This window comes from Meriones unguiculatus, chromosome 19 (assembly GCF_030254825.1).
Source record: "Meriones unguiculatus strain TT.TT164.6M chromosome 19, Bangor_MerUng_6.1, whole genome shotgun sequence".
In the NCBI taxonomy this organism is placed as follows: domain Eukaryota; kingdom Metazoa; phylum Chordata; class Mammalia; order Rodentia; family Muridae; genus Meriones; species Meriones unguiculatus.
The window spans coordinates 28,584,595-28,606,927 of NC_083366.1; the positions used below are offsets into that span (position 1 = coordinate 28,584,595).

At 38.6% G+C, this 22,333-nt stretch overlaps 1 protein-coding gene across 6 annotated transcripts in view; it reads left to right on the forward strand.

The window, feature by feature from the left end:
• Positions 1–22,333, forward strand: part of Dip2c (disco interacting protein 2 homolog C) — a 408,243-nt gene that overhangs the window by 285,040 nt on the left and 100,870 nt on the right. For all 6 annotated transcript variants that reach the window (XM_060372683.1, XM_060372685.1, XM_060372684.1 and 3 more), the window contains 9 exons: positions 290–381; positions 2,685–2,795; positions 9,852–9,975; positions 10,325–10,434; positions 10,618–10,720; positions 12,603–12,667; positions 16,700–16,793; positions 16,928–17,047; positions 18,345–18,459. In XM_060372683.1, the coding sequence (XP_060228666.1) occupies positions 290–381; positions 2,685–2,795; positions 9,852–9,975; positions 10,325–10,434; positions 10,618–10,720; positions 12,603–12,667; positions 16,700–16,793; positions 16,928–17,047; positions 18,345–18,459 (934 nt within the window). The remainder of the gene's footprint in view (positions 1–289; positions 382–2,684; positions 2,796–9,851; positions 9,976–10,324; positions 10,435–10,617; positions 10,721–12,602; positions 12,668–16,699; positions 16,794–16,927; positions 17,048–18,344; positions 18,460–22,333) is intronic.

A 22,333-nucleotide genomic window follows, 5' to 3' on the forward strand; every position in this document is an offset into this window, starting at 1 on the left:
CCCTCCCTCCCTTCTTCCTCCATATGCTTCTGTCTCTCTGCTGTTTTTTTAAATGTCTACTACTACTACTTAGTGCATTTTTAGCTTTCAGTTTTATAGTATTTTTTCCTGTCCCACTTTTTGTCAGTAATTTCCCATGTGACAGTTATTTCCAACAATATATACTGAGCAGAATAGATACATGAACTAGACTTCAAAAATGCTCAGTAGTTTAATATTCACAGTTGTGTGTAGCTGAAAAATGTGTGTATATTGTTAAGTTGTTTGCATGTTTTTGCTTTATCAACAGGAAAACTATGGACAAGAAGTATGAAGGTTGCTTATAATATTCTACATAAACTAGGTACAAAGCAAGAGCCTATGGTACGACCTGGAGACAGGGTAAGTGAGATTCAAATAACTAGACAACCTCTCTTTTACAATTCCAGAATTTAGCCTGTCCTTCCTCCTTAGTAGAGTAAGGTTAGACATGAAAGGCAAGTATGCGTTCTTTAGGATTAGGTGTGACCATCAGATTGGGAAGTTTGGTGTATTTTGCTGTTTTAATCAGTTTCCTTAGACTTCTTGAACCACTTTGTGGGAAGAAATCATATATGGCAGTCACCTGGGAACATTACAAATGTATAATTGTCTCTTGTATCTTTATGAGCCTCTGCATCTGAAAATGTGCTATCAGTACACACTGACTTCCTCAAATGAAGGCAGATACACATTAGTCTCATAGAATCAGTTTTGTTGATATGCTTACATATACAAATACATCATTTTGTTCTTTTTCCGACTTGTTTTCTAGCCATGTAGAAAAGAGATAATGTATTTCAAAACTTAATTTTGCTTTCACCAACTATCCTGTATTACGAAAGAGCCACTATGACCAAGTTAAGATTTTACTCCTGACTTCATAACTGCCCTAAGGATACTTTTAAGCTAGCCTATTTATCTTGGATATTAAAAATGCTAGTCAAATATTCTTAACAAAATTAATAAGGCCTACGTAGAACATTTTTAAAGAAACCAATTAGAACTCCAAAATAAAAAACTTCCAAAATGATGTGTATATGCTAAATAATTGGATTTCTGTGCCTGTGAAAATACACCCACATGGTTTGTAAAGAGTTAACACTGAAGGTACAGCAGCATACTAGAGGAGCTTATGTGATAACAGAGACTTCATCCTGAAGGGCATAGTGGTAATCCAAATAAACAAAACTAAAAAATAAAAACAGCAACAACAAAAAAATAAATAAATTAACCAACCAAACAGAAAAACTTCTTATCATATAGGAAACCCCTTCTAACCAAGTAGGAAGGAACATTTAAGAGAGCATTGAGATAGAATAAATATTTAATTTGGCTGTGCTGCCAACAGTTATGTACCACATAGTGATAATCAGTGACAGTTTGCATGTAGGATGACCATCCCAAAAGATACTGCTTAAGAAAGTCATAGCCTTTCTAGTTTGCATGAGTAGATTTTTCTGATACTTTTATAATTATAAACCACCTAACACATTTCTTAGAAGGTATATCCATACCAGAACTGTCTCAGTTCTTTTAAAAAGGTATGGAGAAATTGGCACATATTTATTACCTATGAATATAAAGGAAACACAATTCTAAAAGAATATGCTGAAATGTGAAAACATATTAAGAAACTTTGTGTCAAATTCCAGGGAACACAGGAAGATGTGAAAAGGTAAATATGGAAAATGAAAGGAATCAAAAAGAAAAAAAAACCTGTTATTCTGAGGATTTGTCATATTGTTACAGAGTTTTGGAAAATTCTATTTTAAAATTACATTCAGCATTATTGTGTGGTGGGTTATACTCTTGGAGAGGCTAAACTGAGCAAGTTGGATGAGCATGGGAACACCAGGTACAATGAAATACTTACAGCAGGAGATAGTGAGCATACCCATCAGCATTAAAAGTCTGATGTTGAAATTAATACCAGGGCTGATAATGTGAGGATTACATATTTATAGACACATGTGATGCGTCATGCTTCACACTGCACTCTGTAAACCCTATGTCATTTGCCCTTTATCATGACAATCAGGTGCAGTTTATATTATTGCTCTTTTTCCTTTTTCCATATTAAGGAAAAAGGTTTAGAGAGGCCAAAATTGTGCATAAGATCCCATAACTAAGAAATAACTTAGGACCTGAATTAAATTCAACCGAGTCTAGCTCCCAAGCTTTTGCCCATCTACCTGAAGAATTATATACGCATTTAATTTTAACTGTGAGAACTATATCAGAATACACAGAGTTATTTATATAGATGAGTGAAAAGAGTTAAAACCCATATATTATGCCCATTGTTTTTATTTATATGAAAATTACATGGCTATGGAAGATAAGAAGCAAAGAGTAAAATGAACTATTGTCTGGTAATAGTACTGTTATTGATAGCTGTTAATGTTTCTCTTCCATGTAAGATGAAGAAAAAGTATGGGGTAGTTTTTAAAATATCTTTTACTATTCGTTTTACAGGAAACAATTTTCTCAGCATCTATCACTTTTGAAATAGATTCTTGCTCTGTAGCTTGTGCTTGCCCTGAATTTATAGTCCGTCTTTCCTAGCTTCCTCAGTGGTCTGACAGGCCTGTACCATTGTGTTGGGGGCTTGGAATTTTCATCCTGTTGTCTGTGGAAAGATAATCCTGCTGTTGTGTCTCCAGGTGGCACTAGTGTTCCCCAACAATGACCCTGCTGCTTTTATGGTGGCCTTCTATGGTTGCTTGCTGGCTGAAGTTGTTCCTGTCCCCATTGAAGTGCCACTCACAAGAAAGGTAAAGAACTTGTTCAATTAAGCTCTATTAGAGGGAAGTGACAGGCTCAGTGGCAAGTGAATGTGCAGACTACAGTTTTGTAAATGGCTTTTTATCTTCGCTGTGCAAGAGCAGTCACATGTTCTCACTGTCTTTAAGGCTCAGAACACATTTTCATCAGTTTCATCTATTATGTGAACAGTTATTCACACACACAGCATGTTTCATCTGCAGGTGTGAAACTTCTCAGAGGTGGAGCTTAAGTTTATTTTATAGCACAGCATGGAACTGTCTTATTTCAACTTATTATGAACCATTTTCTCATTCCTTAGTGTCACTGCATAGAAAGCCAGGTACATGATAGTTCTTTGATTTATCTTGATTGTAGGTGGTAGTTTTTGTTTGTGTTTAGTTGTCCTGACATTGTCAAGTCCCGGGTTCACCTGTGATGACTAAAGTTGCTGTTTCTCTTTATAGAGTATTCTTACTCTGGGACCAATAAGAAGCTAATAGTGTGTAGTTGTTTAATCACCTGTCTAATTGACGGTTTAATCACCTGTCTAATATGACCTACTGTCTGCAGTCAAACTCTGGTGTTAGTGTTTTTAGGAATCCCTGCACCATTTCTTGGGATTTCAGTCTTGTCTTCACCTGTTACTTTTTGCCTGTTTGATAAAAAGCCATGCCAATGGGTGTGAAATAATCTCCCTGTAGTCTTAATTTGCATTTCCCTGACAGTTCTACTGAACTTTCTTCCCTGCCCATGCATGTAGAACATAGTGCCTGTGCACAGTTTTCTTATCTTTACTTGACTTTTCTTGCTTGGTTGCAATTAGAAGTGAAATAATACAAGTGTGTGAGTAGGTGATAAAGTATGTAAAGCCTAATGCTTGCATCTGCCTGTTCAGTGGCCACTGGAGTTCCCTTAAAGGCCCTATTGAACATCTCTCATTCTTAGTCCTAAATATTGTTTAATGACTAAGTAACAACTTGCTTTCATTTTTTTTCCCTTTATTCCTGGTAGTGAAATGGAAACATCTAGGTATCTTTACCAGGAGAAGTTGGTGACTCGACTTATAGCTTGTAAACAAGACAGGGGAAGAGGACAAGAGAAAGCAAACCTATAACCTTGTTAGTGGGACTTGAATTGTCACTGTATATGTGGAAAAAGACAAATATCTCATGGTAACTGAACCTATATGAATTTCTGTTAGCCAAATGGATTTGCTAACCTGAAAAGTAGGCTATGCCAACATGTTCTTGAGGAACAAAGGCTATACACTGGTGTTGATGGTCTGGATACAAAGGGATAGTGACTGCAAAGACCCAACCAGGCTGGCAGAATGAAGAATCTGACTGTATGTCAGTGATGAGAGGACAGAACAGGTTTACTGGGCCAGACCAGGTTCTGGCCTGGTCACTCCCTTTCTGCTGTAATTTGAACAGGTGTGTAACAGCCAAAAGGATCTGTTGCTGCCTGAGCCTTTGTCTTGTTTGCTCCAGAGAACTCAAATCATAGATGTTTGGTTGCTTATGTTAGTAAATGTTTCCAAAAGGGATGGGTTATGTGGCACTTTCCTGTAAATCCAGCAAGAGGGATACTGAAACGGATGAGGTCAGTTGGGCTACTGAATGAGACTGTGTCTGAAAACAAACAAACAAAAACAAGCAATGTTTCCAATACCATTTCAGATAGAACCTCTGGAAGGAGCAATGCCAGAGTCTTGCATATTTTACCACTTAAGGCAAACACAGTGGCATGTTGAGAGAGGCACTCAGTAGACTTGGGATCTTGAGCCACAGAAATAGAAGGAAAATAGGAGTGGAGCTGCTGAGGGTAAAAGGAGATGAGCAGCTGCCTGCCAGGGTGAGGAGGGGCTGCTTTAGAAATGGTATCCCTTGGCTAAAGTGCTATTGTATACATAGTATATCAAATACTTTCTTATATGCCAGTGTATGGTATGTGAGTGTCCTGATGTGTATGAATATAGAAATAGGTATTTGAGCATATATATGACCCTTATGTGTATTCATATGTGTGATACTGTGTGTGTGTCTTATGCTGGGTTCCATGGGTATAAACATTTTTATGAATATGTATTTTATAGTGAGGATAATTGTAGAATTGATGGGGTCAGCATGGTCAAACTCTGTTAATTATTATTTTTTAAATATATATTTTATTTATTTATTATGTATACAATGTTCAATCTGCATATACACTTGCACGCCAGAAGAGGACACTGGATCTTATTATAGATGGTTGTGAGCCACCATGTGGTTGCTGGGAATTGAACTCAGGACCTCTGGAAGAGCAGGCAGTACTCTTAACCTCTGAGCCATCTCTCCAGCCCTCTGTTAATTATTAACATTGGATGATTTACACATGAGAATTTCTTATCTCCATCTTTGTGTGTGCTTGAAGGTTTCCATTATAAACCCAGATAAAATTGATAACGGAAAAGACATTAATTGATAGATCTATTTTACTAGTGATAAGGAAAATTGATTATGATGTGAGGAGTTACTGCCACAGAGGACACACACAAGGAATTTCTAAACAGTAATATTATCAGCTTTTTCTATCTTGGAGAAATGTTTGGAAATTAATAGAAATATTTGGATTTGGGTTTTTTTAATTTTTAATTTTATTTTTATTAATTACAGTTTATTCACTTTGTATCCCAGCTGTAGCCCTCTCCCCGACCCCCTCCCAATCCCTTCTCCTCCTTCTTTTTCTCCTATGCCCCTCCCCCAGTCCAATGATAGGGGAGGGCTTCCTCTCCTTCCATCTGACCCTAGTCTATCAGATCTCATCAGGACTGGCTTCTTTGTCTTCCTCTGTGGCCTGGTAAGGCTGCTCCCCCCTCAGGTGGAGGTGATCAAAGAGCCAGCCCATAAGTTCATGTCAGAGATGGTCTCTGGTCCTATTATTGGGGAACCCTCTTGGACACTGAGCTGCCATGGGCTACTTCTGTACAGGGGTTCTAAGTTATCTCCATGCATGGTCCTTGTTTGGAGTATCAGTCTCAGAAAAGACCCCTGGGCCCAGATTTTTTGGTTCTGTTGCTCTCCTTGTGTAGCTTCCTCTAGGTCTTTCTATCTCCCCCTTCTTTCATAAGATTCCCTGCAATTTTCAAAAAGTTTGGCTATTAATCTCAGCATATGTTTTGATGTCCTGCTGGGTAGACTCTTTCAGAGGCCACCTGCGATAGGCTGCTGTCCTGTTCCCTGTTTTCTCCCTCTTCTGATGTCCATCTCATTTGCCTTTCTGAATGAAGATTGAGCATCTTACCAGGGTCCTTCTTCTTGATTAGCTTCCTTAGCTGTACAGATTTTAGTATGATTATCCTACATTACATGTGTAATATCCAGTTATAAGTGTATATATACCATGTGTGTCTTTCTGTTTCTGGGATACCTCACTCAGGATGATCATTTCTGGATCCCAACATTTGCCTGCAAATTTCATAATTTCTTTGTCTTAAATTGCTGAGTAGTATTCCATTGTGCAAATGTACCACAATTTCTGTATCCATTCCTCAGTTGAGGGACATCTGGGTTGTTTCCAGGTTCTGGTTATTACACATAGAGCTGCTATGAACTTGGTTGAGCAAATGTCCTTGTTGTATACTTGAGCATCTTTTAGAAAATAAACCCACACACTTATGGACACCTGATTTTTGACAAAGATACAAAACCATACAATGGAAAAAAGATAGCATCTTCAACAAATGGTGCTGGTCTAACTGGATGTCTACATTTAGAAAAATGCAAACAGATCCATTCTTATCACCCTACACAAAACTAAAATCCAAGTGGATCAAAGACCTTAACATAAAACCAGACACATTAAACCACTTAGAAGAAAAATTGGGGAAGAGCCTTGAACTCATTGGCACAGGAGACAACTTCCTGAGCAGAACACCAACAGCACAGGCTCTAAGATCAACAATCAATAAATGGCACCTCATGAAACTGAGAAGCTTCTGTAAAGCAAAGGACACTGTCTTCAGAACAAAAAGATAGCCTACAGATTGGGAAAGGATCTTCACTTACCCTATATCTGACAGAGAGCTAATATTCAGAATATATAAAGAACTAAAGAAGTTAAGCAGCAACAAATCAAGTAACCCAATTAGAATTTGGGTTTTCTTAAACACGGGGAAAGTTACAAACTTTGGTCTGCTACCCTTAATCTGGGGAGCGGTGGGGAGTTGTGGTGACCCAAGGCTGCCTCTCCTCCTCTCTGAGTGTGTCTGAATACCTACTCTTACTGGGAAGGAACTACCTGTCAGAACCATGCTTATTTTTAGGGGCAAAGTTTTTTGGCAAATGATGTCAAGGTCAGGGTGTGTGTCTTGGAGCATTTATCTCATTTCACATCGTGAAATTGTGGTAACTTTCCCTGGCTTGGTCTGTCATCCAGCCAGATGGAGGCAAATACCTTTCCAGAGACCTTGTAGACCATAGGAAGCAATTGCTGCTGTGTGGCTTGTATCTGTTTACCCTGTCCTTGGGTCAGGAGCAGAGACTCTGAACACCAATAAGTTCTTTCCTTGACCCTTGTTTTGATGCAGTCTCTTTGGAGTTCATTACTTCATCCCACCATCTTAGTTGATTGTTGGATGTAGAAGGCTGTAGGGGAAGCTAGCTCTGTCTTGTGTGTTTGTGTGTTTGGTATCACCCCACAGGGGCTGTGAGTGACCTGACCAAGTTCTTCTGAAGCTAATGTCTAGCCCCTGGGGAGGTATGTTGTAGACTAGGAGATTCAATTAGAGACAACATTTAATACTAGATGGCAGTTTTGATATCTTGGTCTTTCTATTCTAAAGCTTCCACTTTTCAATATTGTACAGCTCTCCTTGTCCTCCTCTCTTCTTCCTCCTTTACTTCTCCTCCCATCTCCCACCTCCCCCACTTCTCATGTTCCTTCTTTTTCTTAAAATTCTCTCAATATTGGGAATTGAATCTCAGGAATTCATAAAAGCCTAGCAAATGCTCTTTCAACTTAATTAAGTTTTTATCATTTAAGGGTCTATTTATGTAAATGAATTTGTTGTGTGGGGGTAATAAGTCACTCTCCCATGCATACACTTATATACTTGGAATATAGGGGAGGGTGGGCTCCTGGCTTTAGGTCCAGGGTTAGTGTCATACCCTCTTATGCTTCAAGTACCTGTGAATAACTTTGACCCCAGTCACTCCCTACTGGGAGACAGCTCTGGTGTATGCCTGACTCAGGAAGGCATTCATAAGCTTGAGAGGCAGTCCACTTACTGCTGCTGAAAACCTACCTCTTCTGCCTGCCTGCATCATCTCCTTAGAGGAGTGGTGTTTGATCTTGACTGTTGTAGGTGGTGATTATTATTTACTATTGATATATCTTCTGGTAATGCTGCTGTTGATCCTAAATAGCTGTATACCCAAATCACTGGGATTTGTTTAATTAACCTAGAACACAATGCTGGGCAGTAGTTACTCCCTCCTAAAACTCCAAGCCCTCATAGTTTCCTAACATTTAGATTTTACCCATTATACTTGCTTTTTGTGAAATCTTAGGTCTGGTTCATTCTCTCCACGCTGTTCCAAGATCTGTCCTCCAGCTCTCTCCTGCCTTTTTTCCTCCCACTCTTTCTTGTCCTCCAGCTCATCCCCTCTTTGCTTTCCCTACTCAGCATTGTGGCTAGTTGCTTTGTTTGGAAGTTTACACAAAGATGAGACAGGTGATGCTTAGAATAAGCATCACAATATAATATCTGGACTGAAACCAGAGAGTGGGGGAGAGAAATCAGCATTTGAATAAACAAAGGTAAGGTCTATACATTTCAAAAGAACATTATACCAACACTTGACTTTATTTGTGACAGTATTGCAACATACTGTCCAAAAAATGCTCCATAGAAAGTGTCTCCAAAAAATGGAGTGACCCTACTTAATGAGGAGGTCTATATTACCTTTCCCATTGCAGGGTTGTACTAATTATGCAATTACCTTCCTATCTGTTTTTCTATAAAAAAAATCCATGTAAAGAAACTATAATAGCTTTAAACCTAAATTGGAAAAATACTAAGTCTAAACACTTGGCAGACAACAGCTTTGAATGTCAATGCTGGTGAATACATAGGTGGAAGTACTGTGTTTTGCCCAATGACTTTCTGGGAAAGGCAGGAGAGTCAACAAGCCAGTCATCATGAAGGTTGTTCGTAGGGTCAAGCTGGGAATAGCCTGGACTTTTCTACACCATGATATGTTTTTAGTTCCAGAAATGCTGGTACTCTGAGACTCTGATTTTTACTTTTCAAGTCAACAGCGTAGTCACAGAGCTGATGGGAAAGAAGGTGAATCTAGGTGACTTGGATGCTTATCATCTGTCTTTATGAGAAGCAAGCTGGATACAGGGGCAATAAAACTCACATAGGGAGACAGTTCCTGAGAGTGTTGCAGCCAGGGACAGCCCATCTGTGACATCTGCTGAAAGGTGACATTCAGTTCTGGCAGCTTTGGTACCTTCCTGGGCTTTCTGTCTCCAGACTTATTTTTCTGTACCATAGTCCATTTTAGTATGTGTTGGTTACTCCATTGAGATGTGATATATGCAAGGTAGAAAAGGTGGTCCTGTTGTTATTAGTCTAGGTAAAGATTTCTGTTGGTTCTGTACCCTACCAGATGTGATATCTCGATAACCAATATTTAAAAGTATGGAAATAAGGTTGTAAGGTGTTTATGTAGTAGATAATTTCTCTCCACTATATGAAACATTATTGTTTTTATTTTTAATTAAATTTTTATATATTTTGATCATTTTCCCTTTCCCTAACCCCTCATATATCCTCTCAACTTTTCTACCCACCCAACTTCTTTATGTGTGAGCTCATGCTTGTGAGCTCTCTCTTTCTTCCTTTCAATCTCTCTCTCTCTCTCTCTCTCTCTCTCTCTCTCTCTCTCTCAACACACACATACATGGGATTGGGGAGAAGGGTTTTGGGGAGAGCAGTTCATTTCTATGAGGCCATGCTTTGTCTAGGGGAGCAGTTTTGTCTTCAATTCTTAACTGTCTCCTTGATCACCTTTCAGGATGCAGGGAGTCAGCAGATAGGTTTCTTGCTTGGAAGCTGTGGAGTAACTGTTGCCTTGACTAGTGATGCCTGTCACAAAGGACTTCCAAAAAGCCCAACAGGAGAGATCCCACAGTTCAAAGGTATGCTACAGAGCCCCTGAGAATTTGCTTCCCCTTTGGATTCTTCATTTTATAGACTGGCTGTTCACTTGTGGAGGAGTGTCCTGTTGAGTCCAGGACAGAACTTTTCTGATCTGTCAACATTTCTGATAATACATGTAGTCCTAATCTTTGGGTGATAATGTAGCTAGCAGTGTCTTGAGCATGCTTTTAATGACACTGTCTTCAATTTAGCATAGGAGAATACCAAAGATTCTATATAGACTGAAGTGGTATTCGAAAGCAATGTGTGAAAAAATAAAGAAAGAAATCCACAGACCTGATTTTTGGGTTCTATTTACTTAAAAGGAATTTATGATTTATTTCCAAGGTTGGCCAAAGCTGCTGTGGTTTGTCACAGAATCAAAACACCTCTCTAAACCTCCTAGGGATTGGTTTCCACACATCAAAGATGCAAATAACGACACAGCTTATATTGAGGTAAGATGAATGTCATTCTTCCACAGGGTCTGAATATGTTTACTGGGAAAAGATGGCATTTCTCCTCATTTTACTAGTTCCAGGATGGTGAGAACTCAGTGTCTCAAATAACTAGGAGCTGTTGACTAAGGATCAGGAATTTGTTTATCAAAAAACTTTTCCATATTTTCTGTCTCTTTTCAGTATAAGACGTGTAAAGATGGAAGTGTTCTTGGGGTGACCGTGACGAGGATAGCACTGCTGACACACTGTCAGGCACTCACACAGGCCTGCGGCTATACAGAAGGTGGGGATGGCCCTGAGACTCCCTTGGATCTGGGTTTTTGGAGATTCCCCACTGACTGGGGATGCCTGATTGCGAGCTAGCCTGTGTGGTTCCTACTGGTACCCATCAAAGTATCATTCTGTTTGTGCCCAACTAATAAGTAGTAGTGATGCAGCTTGAACTGGTGTTAACATAGGCACAGGGACTTCAGCTGAAAATCCAAAATGAGAGTGCTGGTAATGGGGGCTCTACTGTCCTTCTAGATGATGCATTCTTACAGTGTCCTCATGTGACATTTTCCATGTGTGCTCCTATGGAGCCCTGCCTATATCCTCATTTAATATGTCCTTGAAGGTTAAGTCTCAAAAGAAGTATGCGAACTTCACCACATAGATTTGGAAATGTGTGATCACCTCTCAATTGGCACACATGCACTAATCCCCACCTGCACATGACTATGCTTTTAGAAACTCTTTCTGTGTAAGCGCCATGTTTCAGCCCACTCTTCATTATTAAATAAGGAGTTTTGAGAATAGATTTTTCAAGCTTTGCTGGAGGACAGTTACTTTCCCTGGTGTGTTTCCCCTGATTATGAGAAGCAGAGTGAGTGGCAGTAACCATGGCAATAGGTTTGAGTGGATCAAGAGAAGGAACAGCTAAAGCAACAGCTTCAGGAACCTCTGGCTTGTTCCCCAACTGTAAAGGGAGGGCACAGTCACAGCAGACAAGCAGTATCTGGGACCTGAAGATGCCAGCAGTGGTCCCTAGCTCCACTACTAAGTGACTTTCCTATTTCCTGCTGTTCATGTGATCTCCTTATCTTTTCCTGTTTTATGAATAATGTGTTTCCTATACATGCTGTATTAATGGTTAGACTAATACTTCAAGAAACACTGACTCTAATCTCTATTATTCCTTTTGCCAAAACATACTTACTTGTGTGTCTTGGTCTACATGCTTTGAAGATCCAGAGCTGTCACCTTTTAGGTATCAGAAGCAAATATATATATATATATACATTTATATTATATATATAAATATATAAATTTATATACATTATACAGTATATATAATTTCATTACTTTATAAAAAGTAATCTAGGATATTTTTCTTTGGATATCTGTATTTTAAATTAGTCTTCCTGGTCCATTTTATTCTCTGATAGGAGATCAGGAAATAAAATAGAATGCTTAAACCTTTGGTAAATATTTTCAGACAGAATGAAGAGACCATAAACTCTTATTCCTGTGCTGCTTCAATACAGCCCTATCTTGATGTATCTCTCCTTCTTGATTGTCCCACCCCATCACCCTTAAAGAGTTCTGAAGTGACAAAACAAGCCTATGCACTGCCAAAAATTGCCCTTCGTGTTTTCCTATTGTGACAACACAGTCTTATGTTGGAGAAATTAAAAGAAAATCTCAGGAAGGCAGAAACAAATAGGAAGGTATATGGTTGTAGGTTTTTTGCAGGGTTTTTTTTTTTTTTTTTTTATGGGGATGGGGAGTTGTTATATGACAGTGATTTTAGAAGTCTTACTATATCTCCAATCTGGCTTTGAGTTAGTTGTGCAGCCCAGCCTTGGTCTCAAAGTTGTGATCATCCCAAGTGCTGAGATCACAAGCCTGCCCCACGGTGTCTGATACAGTAAAATGTTTTTCAGTGGTGATATGTGGGTAGGTATTGCATTTACTTACATGCCTGAATGTTATACTGGAAACATTCTCCAGCCTGGCCAGCACTCCTTAGTGGTCTATGAGTGACTATAGAATTTCTGTAAAGACAGAGTGATATGGTATTCTTCTAAGATCCAGGATGACCCCTCAGGTTTGGGTTTTCCTTTCAGTTTCACTGATACTGCCCTATCATATCAAGTAAAACTTATAATTCTTCTTTTGTACAGCTGAAACTATTGTGAATGTTCTAGACTTCAAGAAGGATGTGGGGCTCTGGCATGGCATACTGACAGTAAGTAAGCCCCTTTCATGCCTCTTGTATCTAATATGGAAGTGTGTCCAACTTCTGCAAGGTCTCTTCTCACATTATAAAAAAAGAAATATTGTATTAAGAGTCACATTGTCTACTCAGCCAGCTTACTGCAACAGTACAATAAAGACAAGTAGTCTTAGAAAAACTTTTTTTAAAAAATCTTGGACCCATATATTGAGGCAATAGCTATATAGAGGTACCAAGGTCTTTACTAAATTTGGGCTCTGAAGGTTTCCTGTTGGTGTTACTGGTACCTTATCTGTCAAGATAGCTTTTCGATTCTAGCTAGAATGTTCTTACTACTTTTTTTTTTAAGAGTCGGGGGGTCTAGTAATAGATTATTGGCAAGGAAGAAAGGATTTTAGACTTGGCCTTAAAATAAAAAATTAATATGAATTATGGAGAGATATTTGTCTCATTTTCAGTGCCACTTGAAAAGTGGTGGTGCTGAACTAACTGTGGATACTGTAGTAGAGAAATGACTTTAGACTAGGAAGGTATTCTTGGCACTTAAGAAAAGGAAAAAAAAATGCCTGCTTGGGATTTCCCACCTATTTCATATAAGGAAGTTTTGACTGGTTTGTTTTCTTAATAGTTTCTTAAGCTTCCTCATAATTTATTTTCCGAAGTAGAAAACCCCAGTAATTTTTACATAAATGTTAGGAATATAAATATTAGTTTGTTACTTGTTAGTGAGCCAGACCTATTTTATTTGTATGACCCATGAATATGTAAGTATCTTGTAGATAGTCTGCTCATGGCCCCTTCTGGCCTCTGTGTTCTAGTAGGCTTACTTATAATGTCTGGATGTTTTTATATATAGGAATGAAGAAGCATGGTTCAGAATGTTGGCAGGCTAACATGTGCTGGAGCAGAGAGAATAACACAGGTTCGGGGTTAGAGATTTAAGAAACCTGCACTCAAGGCTCTGCCCCTACTGTAGCTATGACTCTAGTGAGTGCCATATTCATGTGCATAAGAAGCTCTCTTTAGGACTGAAAATTAAATGCAGGGATTTTTGGATATTAGGCAAATGCTACCACTGAGCTATAGCCTGACTTTTGGGGGGGGGGTTTGAGATAGAGTCTCAATAAGTTATCTAGACTGGCCTTGAAATCATCCTACCTCCGCCTCCCAAGTAGATGGGGGGGGTCGGGTCTTACTTGTTGTGTTTGGCATAAGAATGGTGTGGCTTGGTAGTGATTAAGCACATAGTCTGCCTGCATTTGTGATACATGTGCTTCTATTGTCATGTTCATGAGAACAGAAATGGTTATGGTCAGAGTTAGTACCTCTAGTAGCATATGCCTTGCTTCTGATTATGCATTGTCTTCTGTATGCCTGGTTTATCCAGCCTCCACTAAGAGTGTCACCAGTTCTGCTCAAGTTGCTCTTTTGTTGACAGCACACTTTAATTCTATTGTTCTACATCCCTTTCTGCAGTACTTAGACTCACAAACTGCCCTTTTGTTGACTCCTCCTAAAGCCTGATGATTGAACACATGGTAGCACACACTCTGCCTCATCCTGGAGGTGCAGAAGCTCCTTCTTCTTAGAACTCAGTGGGAAGAAGCCCCTAAAAGCAGCTTAGGGTTGCACAGGTTCTGTAGAGACCTCTTCCTGGTAGGGGTTCTACAGTGGTCCTTTCATTTTCACTTGGAGCTTCTCCCTTTGAAATACTGATTTTCAGTGCACAAAAGCCAAGCCAAAAAGCATTGACTTGATGTTTACAGTCTGTAGTCCTTCGTGGTGCTATGTAACAGATCCAAGCTACGTGTAAAACTCCTGAATTTTAATCACAACCTATGTGCATCAAACATTTATACAGTCAATTTTTATTTTTATCATCCACTTTAAGGAACTATCTGTCTTAGAATCTCAATATACATTGGCCAAGGCTAGATATAACACTGGTGCTGACAGCTTTCCAAAGTTTCATGCCTTACAGTCTCCTAACCAGCAAAATTAATTTTGGAAACAATTATTACATTCTTTTTGGAAAAGGAAGTGAAGTTTTAGAATGAAAGACTATAAAACTAAATGTTGTGTATTTGTTTGTAGTTGACAGTTACATGTTCAAGTAGTCCCATGGAATTTTAGTAGATGTAATATGTGTTAAGATGAGAGCAGAAGAGTTGGCATGGAACATGTAGCATTGTTTTCCAAAAACATTCAGAATTTCCCTAGTAGTTACACTGAAGCTATGAGTCTTTTTTGCCTTTGTTACACTACTATCCTATAGAAAATTAAAAGTTATCACTTCTTGGTCATTTGACTAAGATTAAGCACAGTATACTAGAGGTTCATCTTCCCATCTAGCTGTATTTTGTGTGCATTTACCACCCGTTCATCACATCTGAATTCACATATTAAGCACCTAATAAGACTACTGTATTTTTTTTTCTTCTTTGAAACCCACATTTTAACTTCCACATAAAAATAACACCATGCAATATTCTGTCTTTCTGTGTGACTGATTTTGATTAACATAATGTCCTCCAGTTATATTCATATCGCAACATTCAGCAAGGTTCCATTTTTGTTTTTATTGTTTGTTTGTTTTCGGGACAGGATTTTCTGTGTAATTTTGGCTGTCCTGGACTCACTTTGTAGACCAGGCTAGCCTTGAACTCACATAGATCCGCTTGCCTCTGCCTCCCAAGTGCTGAGATTAAAGGTGTGTGACATCCCCCCCACAGTTCCATTCTTATGTTTCAAAAATATTCCACTGTATGTATCACATTTTCTATCCATTCTTCTATTGATAGATACCTAGCTTAAATCTGTATCTTATCTGTTATAGATAGTGCTACAGTAAGCTCATGAGTGTGATGTCTCTTCAGCATACTGATTTCAGTATGCCTGGTAGTGATCCTGGTACATCCCATTGTAGCTGTCTTGCTATGGTTGTTTGTATGTGTGTTTTGCAGTCTTCAAACTATTTTACACTATTGCTATACTAATATACATTCCTACAAATTCTCTTTGAGATTACTTCTTCTTTGACTATTTGCAAGCTTTTTTTTTCTTTTTTTTCTTTCTTCTTCTTTTTTTTTTTTAATAATAGCCATTCTGAGAGGGTTGATAACTCATTGTAGTTTTGACTTGCATTTTCCTGGTTTGTAGTGATGAACAGTTTTCCCATAAATATCTTAGGTGTTTACATATAATTTTCTTATTAGGGGCATATATGGTGTGTTGTGTGTATGTTATGCTCTGTGTATGTGCCCGTATATGTGCCCATGTATGTGTGTGTGTGTGTATGTAGAAGGCAAAAGTAAATATCTAGTGTGTATTTTTTTGAGACAGGGTCTTCACTCTGTGAAGCTGGAGCTCATTACCTTGTTTGTTTGTTTTTTTCCAGAGCTGAGGACCGAACCCAGGTCCTTGCTAGGCAACTGAACTAAACCCCTTTACCACTGAACTAAATCCCCAACCCAGAAGCTGGAGCTCATTGACTGGATTAGGCTGGCTAGCCAGTGAGCTTCAGGGATTTCCCTGTCTGTGCCTCCTCACTTCTCTAAGTGCTGCATTACATAACACCATGTACAGCTTTTTACATGGTTGCTAGGGGCTCAAAACTTACATCTTTATGCTTGCCTGGCAGGCATGCCACCAACTGAGCCATATCTCCCTAAGCACAAGGATGACCCTTTTGGGGTTCTTCCTAATGCAATATTTTAATGAGAAAAGGATTTGGACTTAAATTCTTTTTACCTGTCAGGAGTAGTTGAGCAGATAGGATGGACTAAACTCTAAGAGGGTGTTTTGTCTTAATAGGTTTTACCAGAGTATACCCTAAGAATACTGAGCCTAACTTGAGTCAGCCATCTTGTCCCCTGAAAACTTCTCTTGTGTTAGTCAACCTCAGTAACTCCTTGAAGTGCTTCTGTTTGTTTCTGCTGCCTGCTGTGCCTTTGCTTACATACTTTCCCTGCATTAGAACAGTGAGCCTTCTGCTCTTGTACCTCCACCTCTTTGCTTACTTCTGTGTTCATTCTTTGGTTCCAGAGTGTCATGAACATGATGCACGTCATCAGCATCCCGTACTCACTGATGAAGGTAAACCCCCTCTCCTGGATCCAGAAGGTCTGCCAGTACAAAGGTTGGTCTCTCCTGGGCTTGCGGGTGATTTGGTGACAAGCTAATTCACCATTCCCCATGAATCACAGTTTCCTGTTTTCTTCAGCTCCACACAGTCTGGCGGTGACACATGATAACTTCTATTTTCCTTTGTAGCTAAAGTGGCTTGCGTGAAATCAAGAGACATGCACTGGGCACTTGTAGCACATAGAGATCAGAGAGATGTCAACTTGTCCTCCCTCCGCATGTTAATAGTGGCTGATGGAGCAAATCCTTGTAAGTGAAGCATCAATTTTAGATTCAGAGATGAGCAAGCCTCAGAGCTCCTTGTTTTCCACATGTCATTCTTGGCACTTTGATATATATATATATTTTTTTATCTAATCTGTATATTGGTTGAGACTATCTTAAAATAACCAAGCAGTGTTCTTCTTAAAGACCAGGATAACAGAGTGATTAAAGACAGGGTGTTCACAGTCTGCAGGCCTAGAGTCAAAAGAAACATTCAGTTGCTTTTTAATTTGTTTTCTTAACTCTACAGCAGTAGTCAGATCATAATCCTTGAGGATGAAATGGGTCAGTCCCTAAGGATAGTTCTTTCGCATAGAATAAAAGATCAGGGAGTACTATTTTATGGTCTACTGTAGTTTTATTGATCAATAAGTAAAGCTTTTGTTTTAATAAAACTTCATTATAAAACAACAAAACTCAAATAAAATAAGCTAGATTTCCATAAAATATCCTTTACATGCCTTGAAATAACTTGGTGATACTTGTCTATAATAACATCAGGAGACAACTGAATGAAAGACTGTTTCTGAACTCATAGGTAAACTGCTTAGCTGTGTTTGTAAACTAGAGTAGGCTGTGCTTTCTTGATGCCTGATGGGTGAAAGTCAAGTTAGAAACAAATAGCTTAGTTTATAAATGATTCCCTTACTTCTAAAATAATTTTCTAAACTGTAAAGTAATTAATTACTTTTTGTATACATCACTTTAAAACATCTTACATAAAACAAAGTTAACTTTGTATTTGAAAGTCATGCATTAGTTAGGCACAGTAGCGCATGCCTGTAATCCCAGCACTCAGGGAGGTAGAGGCAGGCAGATCTCTGTGAGATCGAGGGCAGCCTGTTCTACAAAAGCAAATTCAGGACATCCAAGGCTACACAGAGAAATCCTGTCTCAAAAAAAAGTTATATATTTCTTAGGGTATTATTAATTAATGCAAATTAATCTAAGAGAAATTTTCTTTTTTTAGATTGACACATTTTTCTGGAACTTGCATACCAGAAGTTGTAGACCAGGTTTCACGAAAGTTAATAAAGTAAATTCATTAGTCAGCAAAAGTGTTTTACATGTAGAAGTTGCAGTTTTTAATTTTTTTTTCTAAAGGTTTACAAATATTACCTTTCAATGTAACATAAATAATAAATTGTAGTAAATGTTTTGTTTCTCCATGGTGCCTATTCTGTTTATGTCTGAATACTAGCTTCAGATTTATTTTGCTGTAATAATTTTAAGTCAATCACAGTGTTATGCTTATCTGACCATTGTCCCTCTTTCCCTCCAGGGTCTATTTCTTCTTGTGATGCGTTTCTCAATGTCTTCCAGAGTAAAGGCCTTCGGCAGGAGGTCATCTGTCCCTGTGCCAGCTCACCAGAGGCCCTCACTGTGGCAATCCGGAGGTATTGGGTCATGTCAGTTATAGTATACAGCTGTCCTAATGGAGCAACTGAAAGAGGGGCAAGTCAATGCATTAAGCATGTCTAAGCATTAAGTAGTTAATGCTTAGGTTGAGCTTTAAGAATATGCTTTAAATTCTCTAAAGTGAGTTCTTTATTTCTTACATGTAAAAATGGATTCTCTTGAATTTTCTAGATTGGTTAGTTAGAAATAATATTTCTGGTTCTCTCCCTTTTCATTCTTTCCTGAGTTGTTAGAAGATGTATAGGAAGATGTGGGACTGGCATGGTTTTCAGGTTGTGTGTGTGTGTTTGTGTGTGTGTGTGTTTAATGTATACAGTGTTATATCTACATGAATGCATTCATACCAAAAGAGGGCACCAGATCTCACTATAGATGGTTGTGAGCCACCATGTGGTTGCTGGGACTTGAACTCAGGGCCTCTGGAAGAGCAGCCAGTGCTCCTAACCTCTGAGCCATCTCTCTAGCCCGGTTTTCAGGTTTTAGTACTCAAGTTTCATCGTCTTGTATAAAGCTCTGCCTTTTAATTGGGGGTAGAATGATGTAAATGTTGAATCATGACCCAGGATATGTGGTTTCATTTTCATCTCTACTTGTTGTCTCATAGAAAAATGTACTTTAGTCAGATGTAGAAGGACATACTTTTAATCCCCAGCACTTGAGAGGCAGAGGATCTCTGTGAGTTCAAGGCCTATCTGGTCTACATAGTAAGTTTCAGACACTACATAGCAAGATCATGTTACAAAAAGAATGAAAGTGAGAAAAAGAAAAGGACAGAAAAGAAACCTTGGATTTCTAAGCTTTTTAGCAGCATGGTTCCACATCAGGAGTTCTGAAGACTGTGATGACCAGCTATCTCACAGCCTGGACTTAAAGTATCCTGAGATGCTTCTGCTGGAAGCAACATTATTCACTATTGATCATAAGTCACTTGAGCCTGCTTCAGAATAGCACAGTACAGGGGAGAGGAAGTAGTTTTGGAGATGTAAAATTTATTCTACTGGAGTAAGAAAAAACAAGCCCTGTAAATGGATGCAAGGAAGAATCATCTGATCAGCATCAACAGTAACTGGTGCTGGCTGTCAGTCACCACTCCAGGCTCTCAGTTATCAACACTCATGAGCATGTTGAAGGTCTTCGAAGCTTGTAACTTACTTTTCATTGTTTTGTGGCCTAGCTGTAAGTGGGTTTTTATTCCAGGTAATGGATGTGTGCTCCATTATGAGAAGAGGTATATTGAAAACTCCTTGTTCAAAAGCAGAAGTTGTGTTTTATTTTAATAGAGAGTATGTTCCAAGTCCTAATTAAATTCAGTGTGTCATACACAAGTGAAAACAAGATGTGAATATGGCAGGGGAACTTGTTTAGAAGAAGCTCAGCTTGAGTGGGAAGGAGATGAAGGAGGGGAATGGCAGGATGAAAACAACCAAAATACATTATACATATGCTTGAAATTGTCAAAGAATTTTTAAAAATTAAAAATAGAGTTTCCTAAAAATATTGACTGGAAGAGTCTGTAAGTTACTTTTCTTGTTGCTTTGAGGAAATACTTGACAAAAGAAACTTAGGGAAGGCTCATAGATGGAGCATATAGTTCATTGGTACAGGGAAGGCACGATGGAAAGAGTAGGAGGCAACAGGTTACATTGCATCAGCAATCAAAGGCTCAGAGTGATGAAGCTGGTATTCAGCTAGCTTTCTCCTTTCATGCTAAATCTGGAATCCTGAACTACTTTCATTGAGTATGTAGCTTCTCTCCTCTGTTAAACCTTTTTGTATGCACCCGCAGAAGGTAATTCCACTTCCAGTGAAGTTGACAATGAAATTTAACCATTACAAATATTTTTTTAGGTAAGAAAACCTGTGATGTTCTTAAATTTTGTTACATTATTAACTATATTATAGTTCTGAGAAACTGTAAATTCTTTAAAGTATAAGCCAGTTTTAATCTTGTCAAACTGGAAATTGCCTGTCATTACTTTAAATGGATGATAAAACATGTTATTGGCAAGAATGTAGTCTCTATGCTTTAGAAGTATTACACCATAGGTGCCTCTAAATAACCTGACTTTGACCTGGAAACCTGAAACACATTTAGGGTGTATACAAGTTTATCCTAATTGTCCTCTTCCAGGATCACTTTTAAAATATGTGTTTGATTTATGCTCCTAAGAGTAGATATCAAGAAGATGGAGCATCAAGTTTGGTGGAGGCCAAGTGTGTAGAGTCTTGAGTTTGAGCCCAGGCTTGCTGATGCTTGGGCGCCACATAGCTTTCACCAAGGCACTTGTTCCAAGGCCTCAGTTTGTTCCACTGAAAAGTGAGAGAATTGGATATAGTAATCTCTGAATTGACATTTGAATATAAGTGTTTAAGATTCTGCAGGGCTATTAAACAGTAGCACAGCTACCAAAAAAAGACACAAGCATGTGATCCACATGTATAGAATTGACTGGATAATTTGCTGTTCCAGAAAATGTGTTCTTGGTAATGAAGTTTTCATTGGAGGTCTTAGATGTTTTAAGAAATCATCACAAAGAAAGGATCTAGGCTCATTGGTTTCAAAGGACACTTTGTTTTCATCACTATTTTTAAAAGGTGTTAAGTGAGCAGAAGATGGGCTATATGATATGATCACTGCATCTGATTTAGTTGTTATTGCTGTTGGTTTTGTTTTCTGAAACATGGAGTCTTGATATGTGCTCAGTCTGGCTTTGAACTTGGACCCTATCTTAGTCTCTGTTCTATTGCTGTGAAGAGACACCATGACCAAGACAACTCTTCCAAAAGAAAGCATTAAGTTGGGGCTTGCTTACAGGTTCAGAGGTTTAGTCCATTATCATCATGGCAGGGAACATGGCAGAATTCAGGCAGGCATGTTGCTGGGATTTTAGCTGAGAGCTATATTCTGATCCTGAGCAGTAGGCAGAAACACTGTGCCTGGCATGTGCTTTTTGAAACCTCAAAGCCCACTCCTAGTGATATACCTTCTCCAACAAGGCCACTCCTCCTGATCCTTCTCAAATAGTGTCACTCTTAACCACTCTTTGGGGACCGCTCTCTGATGACTGAGCATTCAAACATATGAGTTTATGGGGGCCATTTTTATTCAAATCATCACAGTCCTCCTCCTGCCTCAGCCTCACAAGTGCAAGGCTTATAAGCATTTGTTACCATGCCTGGTTACCTTGTCTGAATTTTTGCCAAATGAGTTCACTGACAAATTCTCATGTAGACTTTTTTTTCCTCCAGAAATTTAAATATAATTAGTCAAAGGAGGAAAGGTTTATCATTTTGAGAGTCAAAATATCTGTGTATAATCCTGAACTATTTTCAGTAAGAACATTTTATAAACTTTAAGAATTCCATTTATTCTTTTATATATTCTTGCATTCAACCTTTGCTATTTAACATCTCTGATACACAGCTCGTGTTCTCTTGGACTCTATTGCTCATACTTGTAGCTGTCTTTACGACACTACTTTTCCAAACATGGCATGCTAGAGTTGTTTTGTGCAAGCTAATGTGACTGAGATTGTCACCACAAAACACAACAAGAGCTAGAGACAGTTTATATGATATCTGTGAGTCTTAACTATGCAGAAAATATTTAAAAGCAGTGCAGAGACATAAAAAAAATAGGGGGATGGCTTATTAAAGTGCTTAGTATAGAAGCATGAAGTCTGACTTCAGTCCCACTACTTTGTTTTAAAGGGGGTGGGGTGCTAGGTCCAGCAATGCACACCTATAATTATAGCACTGGGGAAGCAGAGAGAGGAGGATACCTGGGTGGGACTCATTGGTCAGCCAGTTCTGACAAATGGATAAACACTAGATTTAGGAAGAGATCCTGTC